Genomic DNA, 19,209 nt, shown 5'->3' with positions numbered 1-19,209 from the left:
CCCTGCCGGTGTTGTGTCTTTTTTTTTTTTTTTAAATTAATTAATTAATTTTTGGCTGCGTTGGGTCTTCGTTGCTGTGCACGGTCTTTCTCTAGTTGTGGCAAGCGGAGGCTACTCTTCTTTGTGGCCCACGGGCTTCTCATTGCAGTGGCTTTTCTCGTTGCAGAGCATGGGCTCTAGGCGTGCGGGCTTCAGTAGTTGTGGCGCACAAGCTTAGTTGCTCTGCGGCATGTGGGATCTTCCCGGACCAGGGCTCAAACCCGTGTCCCCTGCATTGGCAGGCGGATTATTAACCACTGCGCCACTAGGGAAGCCCCCTGGTGTTGTGTCTTTTGCCTGGAGCACCTTCCTTTTTGTTTTCTCTCTCTGGCAAACTCCCACTCACTCTTCATGAGCCATCCTAAATGTCACCATCTGTACAACCCTTTCCTCCAGGTGGACTTGTACACTCTGGGGTACATTTACGCATCTAAGCAACCTCATATCTGTATAGCAGTGTCTGTGCATATTGTGTGCTCCCCAAAAGCAGGGGTCCCCGAATCCCCATGTGGGAGTCCCAGCCCCTAGCCCCTTCTCCCCCAGTGCTGCAGGGAGAATGAATGGGGTGTGGGGCAGAGCCATGTGAGGCAGGAACTGCTGGTTGTAGTGTCGGATGGGGCTTGTTTCAGAGGACCATGGTGGCCTCCATGGTTGTCACGGTCATCCCTGGAGATACTCATTTTCAGGGTTTATGATGCTTTCATTCAGAGTAGTTGATTCATGATCTTCTCCTTTACTCAGGCCTTACTGAAAACTGAGTTGTTTTTATTCATATTAAGGTGGGGAAAAACAGACCAGAGGGGTGCAGCAAACTTCCTGAGGTCACACAGCATTGATGTGTGTTCGAGATAGAGACCAGACCTCTTGTCCTCCTGCTGGATGCTCCTCCATCAGCTCTTCTTCCCTGGGTGGTTTATTCGAATGAGGGGAGTTGGGGAGGGGCAGGGGAAGCAAGAGAATCAGCAAGATTGGGCCTCTCCAGTGGACATGGAGGTGTTTGCCCGGGGGCCTCAGCATATGTCCCAGGGATGATGGCCTGTGTACTCGGTACCTACTTCCTAGGCTGGCCAGGAAGTCCCCATGGGGAGGGAAGCTGTGCGTGCCGGGACAGCTACAAAGAAGAACAGCAGCCTGGGGGCTGGGCGACCAAACTCAAGTCCTTTCTCTTTCCCACCCAGGGCACGACGGTGCGTGTTATCACCGCCATCGACCAGGATAAAGGACGTCCCCGGGGGATTGGCTACACCATCATCTCAGGTAAGGCCTGGGCTGCCCTGGTCCCCCACCCCGACTCAAGAAGAGCTGCATTAGGAGTGTCAGGCTCTGCAGGACAGTGGAGAGATCTATGGCCATGTGGGACAGTGACATGAAGGGACCTGCCCCCAGGGACAACCTTGGCCAAAGGACCCAGGCAGGGAACTGACCGGCTAAAGGAGGGAGGAGCAGGGGAGGGGAAAAGGAGCTTGGAACAGAGGCTTAGGTGCCTGGGGCTGCTGGGTGGTGTTGGAAGGCAGGAGCGTGCGCCGCTGTCCGAGGTCTCAGGCTTCTGGGCACTTTGGGGCTCTGAGCCTAGGTCGTTGGTGACTCTTACCAGTGCTCTGGGATTTTCTTTGTTTTTCTTTACTCACTTGATGAAAAGATGGCAGCTGTTACATCACTTTAGAACTAATACAGCTGCAACTTCGGCTGATTTCATGCTCCTTTTACATTTCTGACCGTTAGAAAGTCATGTCTCGTCTGGAATGTTGCACGGAGGCACATAAGCCCTCCTTCCCCACCCAATCCCTTGGTTGAGCAGAACAGTGACTGAATGCAAAGAGGGTTCTGGTTGATGGGACCCCTCACCCCACGTCCCCACCCAAAGACTGACAAAGCAGCAGCTCCTTGGCTGTCTTGGGACTGGGTGGCTTTGGAGCAAGGCGGCTGGTGAGGTCCAGGAGAAACTGCTCACTCACTCACACACTCCAGACCTGTCCCTGTTCTCCCACCCACACCCACACCCCACACGTGGCCTCCCTGCCCAACCCGCTGGTGAGTGAACGGTCAGCCTGGTGCATCTGGGCAGGCCAGACTGATGGCCAGGAGGATGGCAGGCCACCAGGCCAGTGTCTACCCCATTGCCCCGCCCTACCACACTGCCAAGAATAGAGAGTGGCACTTTGGGGGCATTTTCTCCCTGAAGCTCAAAAGGCACCGATGTGTGTAGTGATCAAGAACGTGGATGGAGTCTCCTGGGCATCCTGCCTGGGGTGGCTCTCCATACCTCAGTTTCTCATCCATAAAATGGGAGCAATTAGAGTATCTACCTTAGGTGGTTCAAAAGTCAGAAGTCTCACTGTATGTCAAGAGCTTAATTAATTATTAAAGTACTTTATAAGTGTTAGCTGTTATTATTATTTCTGCCAGCAACTAATAATACCTTCCGGATGTTGAGGGTTAGCTGGTGTGGGGGAGACCCCTCACATCCTTGGAATGCACGAAATCAGGGCATTATGGGCTTCCTGTGACCTGCAGCTTCTAGCATAACTGTTATTGTGCTTCTAAGCCCAGGACCCAGAGCGAATGTCAGACCAGCTCATGTGGTCAGTAACAGCAGTGTGGGTTTGGGCCTCTGCTCCCCGCACCCCATTTCCTCCCCATTCTGATGCCCAGGACAGGACTCAACAAGAATTAAGCCCAATATGTACTTGTAGAATGAATGAATGAGCATCACTCTAGGGTAACGGGTATTCAAATTCCAGTATGCCCAAGAATCAGCTGGGGCTCCTACCAAAAATGCAGAGTCCTTGGCATGCGTGAAGATTCTCGTTCTGTGGCACTGCGGTGCAACCCAGGAAAGGTCCTTTCTCCCAGTGCTCCAGAGGTAGGTGGTCCTTAGGCCAGGATATGGAAAAGGAGGTCCTAGGAAGGAACCCATTCTGTAGGAAGGCAGAGTCCTCCTGGGAATTAGGGGCCCTCTCCTGGTGAGCAGAGGAGATGGGAGGCCCATGCTGATACTGGTATCCTTCATGAGTTTGTCAAATTGGGAAGCAAAGCAAGTGCCTCCCAGTGACAGGGGGCTTGTGCTGGAGCTCTGAGGGAACACCGGTGAGCCCCAAGGGTGATGGAGTTGGGGGCCTAGTATGAGGTGGCAGCATGGGCAGGATACCTGGCTAGGTGAGGGATTGTCTCCTCATCTCATTGGCTCTGGGCTGCTTCCAGACATACTCCTAGGTGGGGGTGGGGAGCAGGGAGCCAGGGCCTGGCCTGAGGTCATGGACAGACTGGAAATAATGCCTGCAGTGACACTGGGAGGCCATCCTCCAGGGCATTGGTCCATTTCAGGTCCGTGCTGGGTGTCGGGCCACCAGCCCCAGACCCTCAGGTCCTCTCTAACCTTCAGAGATGGCCCCGGTCACCCCTTTCCTCCGGAGCAGGAGGCTGCAGGGCAGAGCTGCTTTGGTATCTGGGCTGGGCTCTGAAGCTTAGAGTCTGGGGGCAATTGCCTGAGGCAGCATCCTGTGAGATTTCCAGAGGCACGCTCTCCTGGGCCAGGTTCCCAAGTGCAAACAACAGGACGAGGAGGGAGACCCAGGATGTGAAACGACAGGTAGGGGATGTGTGTGAAGGTGGGGGCAGGAGGCAGAAAGTTCTGGAAGACCTGGAACACTTAGCATAGTTTTATAGGATTCCCGTTGCCAGCACAGATGTGCCTTCAGGGCTTTTAGAAAGGATGACAGATGGGTTTTCTCTTACCTGCCAACTTTGATTGATTGGTAATGGCTGCCCGAAGAGGACCAGGAAGCCAAGCAGGCTCAGTGCGGTAATCAGTTGGTAGAGTCTGCCATGGGTGTGGAAATGGAGGGGGCAGCACTGCGGCAAATGTCTGCCATCCTCTCGGTGAGGTAGCACTTGGCGGGGTGGCCACGATGGTCTTCATTGTCATGGGTATTTGTCGCCACCCGAGCGCACCCAAATCCTTTTCAGGCAGCTTGAGGAAAGGGCAGTCCTCTTTCTTCCCTTGCCATCCTGAGCACCTGGCTCCCCTGCCTGCCCTTCTCCCCGGGGCCTGGGCCGGTGTGGACTCCCTGTGAGCCAGCCTCAGCCCAAACCCAAGCAGGCAGGCAGGCAGGCAGGAGGGCACAGTCCCCAGGGGGACAGGTGGACAGAGGCTAGGATTTGGGCTCTTCTCTACTTCCCCCAGCCGGCTAGCGTAGACACTGCTGCAAAGAACATTGTCTGCCGAGGGCCTGGCCTCACACACCTGCCTCTCCAAGGGTGTTAAGTCGCAGCCCTCTCCCAGGTGGCTTGGCCGGTGCCTGTTTGGCTTGAAGCAAGAAGAAGGGATGCCCTCCCGGGCCCCTTCATGCTCACCGCCCCGCGCTGGCCCTGAGTGCCCAGTGTGGGAGGCTGCTCCAGCCCAGGTGCTCTGGAACCATTTTCATTAGAAAGAAAGACCTGAGGGCCTCAGGGTCTCCTGGAGCTGGGTGCGAGTCCTGAGGGCACCGTGGGTGACCCCCAGAGCCTGGGCAGGTGGTCTGCCTCGCACACAGGCCTGAGCCCGCAGGGATCCATGGCACAAGGTTAACCTGCCCAGCTCCCTGAGGCCCTGTCCCCTCCGGGCTGTTTACCGTCCCTGCAGCCGGGGGGATTTATGTCCGCACACCAGTGCTTTCCCCGTTACTAATGACCCCTCTGTTTTGCCAAGAACAAAGAGGCCTTCAGAGGTAAGTTATGGCTCCACTGCCATCAATTTTTTCTCAGCCTCTTGTGGCCAAACTGTGACCAAAGAAGGACAAGGTTTTTGCCCAGAGAGGACCTGGCACGGGCCCCGTCGCTCCCTCAGCCCGTGCCTGCCCTGCCGCTCACCAAGGGCATCACTTCCTCCAGGGCCTGACCTCTGGAGCTCTGCGGGCTCCTGTCCCCAGTGGCCAGCCCAGCCTGTGGTCTGAGTAGACACCCTCCTCTACCAGAGGGAGGTAGTCCTGCTTCAAGGGGCAGCTGCCCCGCAGAGCACTGGACTTGGAGTCCAGAATTGTCAGTGTGAGGCCCAGCACCCCCACCTGCCGCAGGGTGTCCAGCAAGGCGTTTGGCCCTCTTAACCCCATAATCCTCATTCATGGAATGGAGATAATAACTCCCGTGGCAGATGAGATGATGCCAGAGAGACTCTAAAGGGCCATAAAATATTAAGCATTATTGTCAAAGAAAGATCAGGACCAGGGGTCCTTGGGACTCCTAGTCACTCACTTTCTCCTTAATTCATTTAAGTATAGAGAAGTACGTGGTTGAGAGTGCAGGCTTTAGGGCCGTGTCCAGGGTGGTGATTGCTAGCTGTGCTGGCCAATACGGTTGCCCGTGTGGCCCTGGAGCACTTGAAATGTGGCCAGTCTGATTTGAGCTGTGCTGTAAAGATAACACACAGGATTTTGAAGACTTAGAATGAAAACCAGATTGTAAAATATCTCAGTAATGTCTTACATTGATGACATGTTGCAATGGTATATTCAATGTACTGGGTTAAAGATACCATACTGTTAAAATTAACTTTACCTATTTATTTTTTCATTTAATGTGGCTACTAGAACATTTCAAATAGCACATGTGGCTCACATTCTATTTCAATGAGCAGCTCTATTGCAGAGGTAGACCGCCTTGGGTTGCCTTCTACCACCGACCAGCTATGTAACCTTCCGAGCGTCAGTTTTCCAGTCTGTAAAGTGGAAGTAATAATAACCCACGTCTCACAGGGACGCTATGAGGATTCAGTGAGCTAAGACGCGGAAGCACTTAGCAGAGCACCTGAACGCGGAAGCACTTAGCAGAGCACCTGAATTTGTAGCAAGTGCTCAACAAATGGGGACTCTTAATATCCACCCACAGTGGCTTGAGGGCCTTCTCTGTGCGAATGTCCTGAGAGCTGGTGGGGCCCGAATCACTGTCTCAGCCTCAGGAACCTGCAGGCAGTCAGGGGGACAGGCTGCAATGCCTTGGTGGAACACTGTGGAGACCAGCAGGGGCTGTGCTGATAATTGTTAACATGGAACAATGGCTCCTTGGGGGGTCCACTAGTCCGTTCTTTCTCCTTTTGTGTATATTCAAAAATATCCCTCAGGAAAAGTGAGAAAGAATCCGTGGGAGGGGGGAGCCTCCCCAGCCGTCACTGGGAGGGGAGGCTCAATGAGGAGAGATCATCTAAGTCAGCCCCGACTGATGAGCAGGAACCAGCCGGGAAGTGTGGAGGGAGGGTCTGTTGCAGGCAGAGGAACAGCAGAGTACCAAGATCCCAGAGCAGGAGAGCGTGCAGCCCGGTCTTGGCGCTGCAGTAATTGAGCGTGGCTGAGCTCAGCACGTGAGGGAGGCCGTGGGGGAGGAGGCCACAGGGGGAGGCAGGGCCAGCCACGCAGGGTGTGGAATGCCCAGCCCAGGAGAAAGCCAGGCCCTGGTCCTGAGGGCAGTGGGGAGCCAGGTCAGCAGGGGAGGGACGTGGTCGGGGTTGCCTTGTGAGAAGCTCACAGTGGGTTGGAGGAGGGCAGGTGGAAGCAAGCAGGTCAACGGGGAGGCATTTTCATTTTCCATAAACACCGGACTGATAAATTCTGTCATTTCACTCTCTCCTTCCTGTAATTGACACTAAACAAACCCTTCTCCGGTACCTGAAGGCCCTCACCACCCTGGGGTGTAAGGATTTGGTGAAGGAGCCCAAGCTAGCACTTTCCACCACTTTCTGCATTACAGCACCATCTCAGCCCAGACACCACTTTCCAGGCTGAAGAGGCTTAACCTCTCTCATCATCCCTTTCCCTATCTGAGCCCTGCTTCCCTGGGCCTCCCGCAGTTCTGCAATATCCCCCAGGCTGAGGGGAGGGGAACCCCATTTGTTGGGTACCTGCTGTGAGCCAGGCACTGGCTGGACCCGTTTATCCCTCACAATAGTGTATGAGGGAGACATCATTACTCCACTTTATAGGCATGTAGAGCAAGGCTCAGGGACTTTTATAGACTGACCAAGGGTCACAGCTACAAAGCAGAAGAGCAGGGATTTGAACCCAGGTCTCTTGGGTTCCAGAATGTAGCCAATTTGCATGATGACACTGGTTCTCCAAGTGTTGGCTCCAGATCAGCTTCGCCTGGGAACTATATTAGTAATGAAAAAGTTTTGACCCCACCCTAAACCTGAATTAGAAACTCCAGAGGTGGGGCCCAGGTGACGCTGATGTGGTTGGTCTGGGGACCACCCGTTGAGAAGCTCTGGTCTAGAAGAGCACGTGTCATCAACAAGATAATATCACCCCCAAGGGGGCAAAAATGTATTCTGAGAGGTAAAAAATATCTTACTTCTTTTATGTATAAGGCACAGATATACATATGTTATATCTGTGGTATTAAAATTTCATGCAGCTTTGGGGAGCAGTTAGGAAAAATGTTTCAAATGGCTAGGGAGGTTGGAGGGACATGCAACACAGGTTGAGAAATGCTGGCCTAGAAGGAAGAATAGGTGCGCAGTATCAGGGCTGAAAGCCCTCAGTCCCAGCTTGAAAGGCAGTGGCCTCACCACTGGGTCACGCTGGCGGACTTGCCCAGGTTGGTTAGTGAAGGACAAAGCTCTCACTCGCCCCTCGCTGGATTTCACTTTCAATGCTACCAAGTGAGGCAGTTCCTTGAAAATACATTGAGCGCTTTGAAATGAAAGCTGTGTGTGTGTGTGTGTGTGTGTGTGTGTGTGTGTGTGTGTGGAGAGAGAGAGAGAGAGGAAGAATAAGCAGTCAGACTTGCCCAAGCCCACACCCCCACATATGCCAATAACTAAATTGGGCCCCTGGCCAGGGCCTAGTGGGGGACAGCTATCACAGGAGACCATCATTTGAATCACTTCAAAGCCCTTGTGATTAAGCTGCTTGGCGTGTTTCTCCCCCCAAGAAGTAAAAACTCAGGAAAAGCAGATCTGCTTTGGAAGTCTGAATTGCACACCAAAGCCCCTGGCTTAGAGTACACAGTGGGTGCCTGGAAGCCCCAGAAACCTCAGGGCATCTGGCCAGGCACAGTGGGGAACGGATGGAGCCAAGAGGGAGCCAGGGAGGAGTCAGGGCAGATCAGAGACAAGTGGTGGGGCCAGTTGGTGGAGGGCATACAAGGCAAAAGATATGGGTGCTTGAGCATGGCTGGGGGTGGGAGGGTCATCAGAAGACTTATCTCATAGGAGTTCTGGATGATCGGAACAGGAAGCACTGGAATGAGGGTGATCTGCTAACAGGTTACTGCATCAGTCTAGGGGAGGACTGGGGGTTGTTGTGAAGATGTATAGGAGGGAAGTCAGCAAGGTGATATAGTGAAAATATGGTGCAGGAAAAGGGGGAGACAAAGAATCTTCTAACCTCTAAGGGGTTCCTGGTGGTAGCCTAGGCAGAAAAGAACATATTCATAAGGAAAGCTGATCTGCTTACACCTATGACTGCCACACTAGACCCGTGTCAGCACGTGTATCAGATCTCCCCCATCCCATACCAAGGCAGACATCACTAATTGATCACGGCACACTTTCCCACTGAGCCTGAATGGGCCTCCAAGCCTCCATCAGCCACTGGTAGTTGACAGGCGTTCTCCTAAGAGCTGGAATGAATTTGCCATCCAAGGTTTATCCAGTTTTCATCCTATGGCTCTCTTCTTTCAACAATATTTAGGGACAGTGCCTCTGACTTTTTAAAAATTTGATTAAACATATATTATTTCCAGTTCTCTCCCACCACATACCAAAACAACAACAATAGGTCACACTAACACTAAACTCCTCCTGATGAACCACAGGAGAGCCCGCACTTCATTCTCCCTGATCCTTCTCCCTCCGCTCTTCAGGGGTACACTTCTTCTTCGCTCCTGCTACCCACACTCTTCTGTGCCCCACCTTTGTGATAAACCTGAGTCTTTGTTCTTCTCTCCTTTACTGAGGCCCTGCACGCTCTTTGTCAGTAGCTGTGCCTTGCCCCTTGCTTCTTTCCCATGAATCAAATTAGTCAGTGGACTTTGAAGAGGTTTCACCGCCATGGTCTGAGACCCTCCCTTTCTGCTTCTCCCCTTTCCCACATGGGCAGGAGTCTCTGACCCTTGCTCGGGACACTATAGAGCCTCCTGTGGGCCCCATGTACAGTGGGAGCACGCCCAGGACCTCCCACTTAGGCCCAAGCAGCACCTCGATTCCGCCTCCACAGCTGGGCAGGGGATGGCCCTCCACTCAGCTCAGAACCCACTTCTCTCCAGGCCTGGAGTCTGGCAGACCAGTCGTGGCTGGAGGCGGCTTTCGGGGGCTGGGGCTCATTCTACTTCACGCCTAGTGGTTGCTTTGGTGGGAGGTTCTAGTCTGCTTTCCCCAGGTCAACAGGTATTTGTCTTTTTAAAAATTTGGCTCATTTCTAGTTTTTCCTCATCTCTAAATAACTGCTTTTTATTGAACTGCTCGGGGCTTGAGATCCTTGGAGGGTTGTGAAATTAGCCGGCGTTTGCTTTGCATTCTCTTTCTTTATCTTGGCCCACTTCAGGCACACACAACTGCTTTAGACGTCGTCCTTGGCCTACGGTCAGGACTGGTCCACTTTGGTTTCATTATTAATTTTTAATAATATTGTGGACACCCCTGAACCCACCAACCAACCCAAGAGCTAAACCATCGTGCATACCTCACATACCTGTGTTCCTCCTCCAGTCCATCCCCTGCCTCCCCGTCCCATAGCTGTCTCTTTCAATCTTGCATTTTTTCATTCCTCTGCTTTTAAAAATTATTTTGTCACATTGCATATTGCTTGCCTTTAGTTGTCTTTGAACTTTATTTAAAAAGTATCACACACAGTCTCCTGGGACTTGTGTTTTCTTTTCAATATGATATATCCAAGATCCATCCGTATTTTTTTTTGATGTAGATATTATTTGTTCATTTTCATTACTCTGTATTACTTCATCATGGGAAACTATCACAGGTCATCCATTTTCTTGTCGAATGGTGTATACACTGAATTTTGCTATTACAAGCCATGCTGCTCTAACATCTTGTATCTCTCTCTCTCTGAACTTGTGGGAGAGTTTGCCTTGGGCTACATACATCCTCTCTCACCCTCACCCTAACCCCAGAAGGCGGCTGGCCAGAGCCATTTTACAGATAAGGAAACTAGACCCACAGAGCTCACGAGATGTGCTTAGGGTCCCACAGCACATAAGTGGGGGACACAGGATTCAAACCCAGACCTTCATGCTTCCAAAACCCACATTCTTTTTGCTATCTTTTACTATTCTGCCTGGGAAACCAAGTGATTCACGTCAACCCGCTGGTCTGCGTGCCGGACCGGAATCCTAGGATTCATTCATTCATTCATTCATTCAGTTAACCAGTGGATATTAATTGAGTGCCTACTGTGTGCCAGGCTCCATGCCAGACCCCGGGGACCAACTGTGAAGGGAAAGTCGCTGTCACTGTGCCCACAGAGCTCACATTCTAGTGAGGAAGAGATAACTAAATATCATCAAAGGCAGTGTCTCCTGGCCATGTTAAGTATTGGGAAGGAAATACCAGCATGAGGAGCAGGTAACTGGGGCGAGGGGCCACTTAGGAAGCACGGGTCAGGAAGGCTGGACAAGGGGGACGTCAGCCGCCTACCTCAGCCTCCCTAGGCTGTGGGCTTGGGAGGGGATCTCGTCCTCCCACCTCAGAAAAGCTCTCAAATATCTCTGAGGAGCTTTGAACCTGCAGTGAGCCCCTCTAAGCAGCTCAGATTCCCAGCTCCCTTTTTCATCTGACTCCCCGGATGACTGCTCAGCTTTCAAGGCAGCCCCCAGCCGGGGCTAATCTGAAATAAAAGTTTTTATTTATCTAGCTTGATACCTGGTGCAAGGTTAAATCATACAAGAGAAAAAGCAATAAAAGAGAAAGATTAAGTGTAAGGCGCCGTCTTAGGCATGCCCTTTTGCAATATGGTTACAAAGATATTAAGCCTGAAGTCAGACACAGCCTCACACTGCTGTTCCCTCGCCTCTCTGGGCTCTGCGCAGCCAAAACAGGAAGGAGGAGAAGAGAATGGGGTGGGGGCCACAGGAGGGAGACACCCTGGGGTGCCCTGCAGAGAGGGTGAGTGAAGCAGATGGAATTCTAGTGGCTCAGCCCATCAGCCACCTCCCGCCCCTACGCGGCTCTGATTCATGACTTCCTGGCGGAACAAAAATGTTGACATCTGCACCTACGTTCCCCTCGGCATCTCCATGTCATCAGCATTTATTGTGTGCCTGCTGTGGGCCAGGCACCCTGCAGAGAGAGTGGGAGAACTCTTAGTAACAGGCCCTTCTCACAGCCAGCCTGACTCAGGTCTCAGCTGACCTGGAGCAGGTTACTTCTACTGTCTGCACCTCAGTCTCCTCATCTGTACAATGGGAATGTTAATAGGGTTTATCCAAAACATTATCGGCTGGTTGATGACAAGCGCATGCAAAAGATACTAGGGTTCCTCAGCACGCAGGTGGTAATGGAGTCCCTAGAAAGGCAAATGTCACTGGCTCTTGCCTCTCCTCTCTGCCTGCGAAAACCTAAGACTACAGCTCTTGGTAAGATCCCCAAGCATTGCAGGGGCCCCTATGGGCAGGGAGGGAGGCGGTTCCCATGTGCTGTCTAACTGACCTGGTCTTTTGCCCCTGATCCCTTGTGGGTGTCCCTTACACAAAGCCAAGAGGGTAACTCACCTGGGCCGCTGCTGTGAACACCCTCCGTAGCCGCTGGAATGGCCCCGCATGCCCCGGACACTCCATGACCCTGGAGCCAAAGTGGATCGTGGGCAGAGACAGGGGCTGCTCCTCTCCCCTACCTGCAGCTGCAGTCGGGCCCCACAGCATCCCTGCTGGGCCCCTCTGTACTCCATGACTCCCCACCATATAAACAGCTCCTCCCACTCCAGCCTTCAGTTCTTGTCTTGGTGGGACCCAGACAGAGCCACGAGGATACCGTGACAGCTTCCGCACCCCCATCTCTCCTACAGAACCCATGTTTTAAAGCAATTAAAATATGAAAGGAAAGGGAAGGGACCTTTCTTTTAGCCCACATATCAGACACTGTGCAGGCCCACCCACGAGTTCACCAGACAGGTCCAGTATTGGCCCCAGGGAGAACCCAGCTGCACAAGTAATTCATCATACAGGCCTGAAGCATGGCATGTATAACAAATGCTCCAGGAGGTCAGGAAAGGGTTTGTCTTTGGGAAAGGCCATCCTTGAGGGATGATTTAGAGAGACCATAAGGAAGGGGGCATCACCAGTCACAGGGCAGGGTGTGAACACACATTCAGGGGACCTCCTATCCAGCTCTAACACCCTCTTCCAACATGAGACTCACATTGGGAGAGCTTTGAATGCCAGAGTAAGGGGTCACAATAACAATAATAGTAGCAAACACTTTGTGGATGCCTAGGACTAGATCTAAATGCTTCTCCTGCATCAACTGTTTAAATTCTCCTACTAACCCCATGAGGTAGGTACTATTGTTGTCAGCCCATTTTGCAGATGAAGAAACTGAGGCCCAGCTGCCCAAAGTCACATGGCTGGTGGGAGGAAGAGCAGGTTGGCTCCAGAGCCCACACTCCTCCAGTGCCCCTGGCCTCCCCTCCCCTTCCCCCTGCCCTGAGCACCTGATGGGACTGCCGGGCTCTGGGAGTCACTGGATCTACCTGTGGGTTTGGCTGTCTTCCTGGGCCCCTGCAGCCCTCCCTCTGCCTCTCTGTCAGGTGCTCCTCCTGAGTCAATTAACTGGCTGCCCCATTCAAATATTTGACCAATATCCTGGAAACAGAGATTTCAGGGCAGATATTTTCAGACATTGATTGAAGTGAACAAACATTCTGACACAGAAGGAATTTATTGCTCACATTTTCCTTCTGCTGGGCTGTGCTCCATTCCAGCGCCTTCAGAAGACATCTCTCTTGCGGGGGGCAGTGGGGTGGAGTCAGGCTGCCTCTGTTTACTAGCTCACTGCCCCTCCTGCCCCCTCCTGCTGCCAGTGCATGAAGATGCCCCACTCTGAAGGACCACGTCACTGAAAGCAGAAGCTGAAGGGCACTTCACAACAATGTCCAGCATAGCAAGGGTTATTTTAAAGGAGCCAGTGACTGATTTTTCTTCTTAATCATGGTCGGAGTCTTAAATGTCCGGAGAGCCATTTAGTTGGGACTTAGGGAGCACTTTGGAAAGGACAACTTGAGGTCCTGGGATGCTGTCGGTCCTTTAGAAGTTTGTAGGGACAGAAGAGTTACCGCTTCCTGACTCAGCAGATGCTTAGTGAGGAGGTCTTGGCGAGCCAGCCTCCCTTCTTGGTGGTCTTGAGGAGACAGGATCTAGAATGGAAACTGGAAATGGAAAACCATTCTGTGAGAAGCTTAAGGATTTGCTGGGGAGGTAAACGTATGAAAAGTTGCTTGTCCATCCTAACAGCATTTGCTGAGGGTCTCATGCTTGTCAGCAAGTCCTCTGGGAGATCAGAGAAGGCTGAGAGCGTTGGGGGCGGGGGCTGGGGCTGGGGCGAGGGCAGCAGCTTCACCCCAACTGACCGCTGATTCCCCAGAGAGATGATTTTAAGTGACACACGGGTGGGGCGTGAAATAGCATCACATCACACAGTGAGAGGGCTATTCCCTTCTCAGTTCTCTTTTAGAATTTCTATTTCTGTCAGCGTTGTCCAGCAGGAAGTCCAGTTGGGTACTCACATCTTTAACACCTCTCTACCCCTTGGCTTGTCTCCCTATTTAACAAAAGGAGAGCAGGCTGGAGCCTTCAGATGCCAAGCTGCTGCAACTGAAATCTCACCACGTACGCTCATTTTCTCTATTTTACAATGACTATTTATGGCCAATGAACTGGTTCTCCATTTGTGAGATGCTTAGATAGATTCTTTTAGAATGATTCTTTGAGGGAGAAATGGAATCAAATGAAAGAAAAATAGAAAATAATAATAATAGGAGTTGCATACACATATGGAAAAAGTTGGGAGGGTGGCATCCAAATGAAGATTGGGCAGTCCTGACATCGGAGTAACTTGACCTGAACCTTTCCTTATCTGTACAATGGGAAGGACGATGGAGCTCCCGGGGGTTCTGAGAGTTGTATCGGTACATGTAAAGTGCTCAGAACAGCACCCAACACCAGGCAAGAACTCAGGAAACACCAGCCCTCTATTGGCTAGAATCATGTAAATGATACCACCTTGGAAATGGGGGAGGACTAGAGCCCACAAGGCAGTATTATTGAGACTGAAGGTTGGGTGGGTTAGGTGGGGAGGAGGGCATCCCAAGCAGGTGGGACCAACTGGAGCAAAGCCTTTGAGGAAGGACTGGCTATTCATGAGATGTCTGAAGGGCAGCAGACAAGCCCACTGGGCTGTAGAGGAGGAAGGCGGAAGGTGATTTGAATGGTCTTAGGGGTCAAGCTATGGAGTATTGGCTGTTCCTTTTAGGGCACCTGTGGTTCCAAGAATTCAAGTATGCTTAGGAAGCTCAGAGAGAGGGGCCTTCTGTGAGGCTGTGGGGTTCCTCTAGGAATCCGGGGCAGACCCTCCTTGGAGTCAGGCCTTCCAGGATGAGGACCTGGGACAGAGCTTGAGCCCTCTCTCCTTTCTTACAGCATTTATGTTTGTTTCCTATGGCTTCAGTAACAAACTAGCACAAACTTGAGGGCTTAAAACAACAGAGATGTTTTCTCTTATGATTCTGGAGGCCAGAGTCCAAAGTGATTTAGTTCCACACGGCTAAAGTCAAGGTGTCAGCCAGGCTGGTTCCTTCTGGAGGTTCCAGGGGAGAATCCACCCCTTGCCTCCTCCAGCGGCTGGTGGCTGCCAGCATTCATTGGCTCGTGGCTGGAACACTCCAATCTCTTTCTCCCTGGCCACATTGCCTTCTCCTCTTCTGTAGTCAGATCTCCCTCTGTTTCCCTCTTTAAGGACATGTGTGATTATTTGTAGGGTGCAGCCGATAATCTCCCCATATCACGATGCTTAACTGAATCATGTTTGTTAACTTCCCTTTCGTTACACCAGGTAACATTCAGAGGTTCCAGGGATTAGGACCTGGCTGTCTGATGGCCATTATTTAGCCTACCACAGCATCTTTCCCCTCTCGGAAAATTTGCCCCGCTCATGTCCCTCTTCTCCAATGGCTCCCTCGTGACCTTCCAGGATGGGTCCATGCATCTACCTAGTCCATGATGGCTATATTGACCTCTCTGCATCATGGCTACTCTTGAAGTGTCCTTTTGGCTTCTGCCTCAGCTGTCAGCCATCTCCATATTCTAGTTTTCCAGTTCCAAATTTCCTAGAGGGGGTCAGATTGGCCAGCTCATCATCGCAAGCAGCGTCCACAAGCCATAGGGACCTGGCAGCCTGAGATGGTGTCATCCGGGAAGCTGGTACAGAAGCAGGCAGCAGGGCAATGAGTGGGATGAGCCCCAAATCCATCTAGTACATTTTAAAAGATAGACGATAGCCTAGTGGGACAGAATAGAGCTCTTAGAACCAGACCCACATATACACATGGGAACTTTATATATGATGAAGGTGGTACCACAAATCAATGAAGAAAAGATGACTTGTATAGTCGCTGGTGTTGGGAAAACTAGCTCACCCTATGGAGAAAAATAAAGCGAGATCCCTACCATGCACTGTATACCAAGGTAGACTCCAGATGGATTAAAGGCTTCAGTGTGAAAGGTGAAATATAAAGCTCATAAAAGGAAACGTGGGGGTATGTCTTTGTGACCTTGTAGTTGGAAAGGACTTCTTAACACCCAGGAGCACATGCCATAAATGAAAAATTGATCATCAAAGGATTTCCAGTTCCACTGAAATATATAGACAAAGTTAACAACAGATGACATGTGTGGAACAGATTCTTGCAACAATTAAAACCAACAAGGGACTCATATTTAGAATATATAAGGAATTCCTGCAAATCAATAGGAAAAAGTTGGTAAAGTCAATAGAAAAATAAGCAAAGTATATTCACAGAATGGGACACCCCGAAGATTAGTGGATATACGGATAGGTACCAAAACTGTCTAGAAATCAGAGAAATGCAGATGGCAGTTACAATGACCAACTTCTTCATACTCACATGGGCACACGGGCCAGGTCCTCCCTCTGCCTGTTTTTGTATGATCTACAAGCTAAGAATGGATTTTAAAGATGAGTATTTTTGCAGTTGATTTGATGGTAGTTGCACTATCTTTGAACTCCATTTAAGTAAAGTATTATCCTTTGCCCCAAAATTCCACTCTTCTTACTAGTAGACCAGTGTTACAAAAAATTGTGCTCAATTATTGTTATACTTCAAATTTCATCAAAAATTTTGTGGAAATTTGTTTTCTCTCTTGATAAGTACCAACATAATGTCCTCAATTTTTCCTCTTGACCTGCAAGGTCTAAAATATTTCACAGAAATATTTCCTTTCACAGAAAAGGTTTGCCAACCCCTACACTAAAGAATACTCTGTATCAGTATGGAGGTTCCTTAAAAAACTAAAAATAAAACTACCATATGACCCAGCAATCCCACTACTGGGCATATACCCTGAGAAAACCATAATTCAAAAAGAGTCATGTACCAAAATGTTCATTGCAGCTCTATTTACAATAGCCCAGAGATGGAAACAACCTAAGTGTCCATCATCGGGTGAATAGATAAAGAAGATGTGGCACATATATACAATGGAATATCACTCAGCCATAAAAAGAAGTGAAATTGAATTATTTGTAGTGAGGTAGATGGACCTAGAGTCTGTCATACAGAGTGAAGTAAGTCAGAAAGAGAAAGACAAATACCATATGCTAACACATATATATGGAATCTAAGGAAAAAGAAAAAAAGGTCATGAAGAGCCTAGGAGCAAGACGGGAATAAAGACAGAGACCTACTAGAGAATGGACTTGAGGACATGGGGAAGGGGAAGGGAAAGCTGGGACAAAGTGAGAGAGTGGCATGGACATATATACACTACCAAACGTAAAATAGATAGCTAGTGGGAAGCAGCCGCATAGCACAGGGAGATCAGCTCGGTACTTTGTGACCACGTAGAGGGGTGGGATAGGGAGGGTGGGAGGGAGACACAAGAGGGAGGGGATATGGGGTTATATATATACATATAGCTGATTCACTTTGTTATACAGAAGAAACTAACACACCATTGTAAAGCAATTATACTCCAATGAAGATGTTAAAAAAAAACAAAAACTCTGTATCAGTTAGAAGCCAGATACTATTAGACTAAATCACCATTTTTGTAGGTCAAAAATGGTCGAATGTCATCAGTTTCATAGGGTTCAACTTAATAGATGTACAGACAGCGAACTATTGTAGATAAATCTTTAAAACCTAGTATTGAGTGACAAAAGAAATAGAATGGAATAGCATAATACCATGTCTGTAAGTTAAAGAAAACGGTAGCCACAGCAGATATTTAACAATAATACAAGCACACACAGAGACATTTAGCAAAGCACTGGATTGGTACTTCTTTGGGAGAAGAGAAGGAGTAGGATGGGAGGTAAAGGGGAAAACCCACCCAACTAATAATAACATTTACTAACATTTATTTGGTAATCACCGCGTGCCTGGCACTGCTTTAAGCAGCTCGTATATGAACTCATTTACTCCTCACAGCACCCCGATGATAAAGGTACTATCATTGTTGCCACTTTACTGATGGGGAAACTAAGCTCAGAGAGGTTAAGTAACTTGCCCAAGGCCACTGAGCTTGTAAACATCAGAGCCAGGATTTGGACCCAAGCAGTTTGGACTCCAGTTTTGGAGATCAAATCTGGAGTCCAATAAGATGGATATAGTTCAGAGGGATGTGGATGGACCCAACAGATCTGAAGAAGCAAACGCCCCTTTTACCTAAACCCTACACCCATTCCATGCCCAGGAAATCTCTGCTGTTTCTTTCTCATCTTGCTTCTCTGGGACTCAAAGCACCTACCTCACACACTGGCCATCCTAAAGGCACAGTGGCCAAGGAGTTAGGAGGTACGGACCCTGTCCCTAAACTGACTCAACCTGGAGTGATGGGATGGGCCACCCACAGGACAAAATGACCGACTGGCTGCTCCCTGAGAAGTGGCTTCGGCATTTGTATGCTGAGGTAGCAGCTAAGAGCTTTGGATCTGATAGATCTGAGTTCAAATTCTAACTCCAAGTTCAACTGCCTGTGGGACCACAACAAATCACTTCTGTAGATTGACTTTCAAACCCCTGCCTAAAAGAGAAGGCAGTGCTTACTTAGCACAATGACTGGCACATAGTAAATGCTCAGTAAATTACTACTGTTCACAAGTTCATTCACATCACCTAGGAGAAGTGACTGCTTTTCACTGCACCTTCTTGAAAGAAGGGTACTTGGGAAGAGCAGAGAGGTGCCTGTGTCATCCCATTTACCTGATTAGTCTGCCTGTTCCACTGTTATCCATCTTTCTGTACTCCGCCCCTCCTTCAAACCTTATCTTCCCACTCACCGCCTCTGGAAGCCTTCCCTGACCACCCAACTTGCCCCGTCTGCTGAGCTGATGGGAGCAGGTTGGTCACTCCCTTTCCTTTTCTCATGGGAGGTTCATGCTCACCAACCAGCTCAGCTTCCATTTGCTCTCTGATCCGCTGTCCCCCACCCTGTGCCCAGGACCGTGTCCCCTCTGGCCTGTGGCTGCCTGGTTGGCTCGGGGTCCACAAGCATCTGCCTTCTTATCTCCATTCTCTTCCTCCCCATCATGGTGATCATGGAATCCCCTGGAATCCACATGTCCACCAGGCCCCTAGGACATGAGCCTCTGAACCCTGGAGGCCTGCTTGGGCCCCATCCACATTTCCCTGGGAACCTAGGAAGCAGCCATCCTTTCCTAAGGGGCTCATGTGTGCCTGAGCAGCTGCCAGGGGCCTTCACCTAAGCAATCCATCCTCAGGATGACACTGCAAGGGAGGGATGGCCTTCCCACTTCACCCCATGAGACCATGGAAGCCGACCGGTTGTGGCCTGCCTGGGATTGCCCAAGTCACATGTGGCATGGCCACCCTTATCTCACATCCAGGACCTTTCTGTCCCACCCCAGCCACCTCCACCCAGAGGTGACCATCTAACATCCATGTTTCTACCATGAAATCCATCCCCTTCCTTATTTTTCCAGGGAGCCAAAGG

General features: G+C 50.3%; 1 protein-coding gene across 1 annotated transcript in view; it reads left to right on the top strand.

Annotated features, from left to right (window-relative positions):
• The window catches only part of CDH23 (cadherin related 23), a 393,201-nt gene that overhangs the window by 132,593 nt on the left and 241,399 nt on the right, over nt 1–19,209 (top strand). The window contains exon 8 of the mRNA XM_067710644.1: nt 1,218–1,296. Within this exon, the coding sequence (XP_067566745.1) occupies nt 1,218–1,296 (79 nt within the window). The remainder of the gene's footprint in view (nt 1–1,217; nt 1,297–19,209) is intronic.

The sequence above is a fragment of the Pseudorca crassidens genome, chromosome 16 (assembly GCF_039906515.1).
Source record: "Pseudorca crassidens isolate mPseCra1 chromosome 16, mPseCra1.hap1, whole genome shotgun sequence".
NCBI lineage: Eukaryota > Metazoa > Chordata > Mammalia > Artiodactyla > Delphinidae > Pseudorca > Pseudorca crassidens.
The sequence above is the reverse complement of the archived record's forward strand: the minus strand, read 5'-3'. Positions and strand labels throughout refer to the sequence as shown.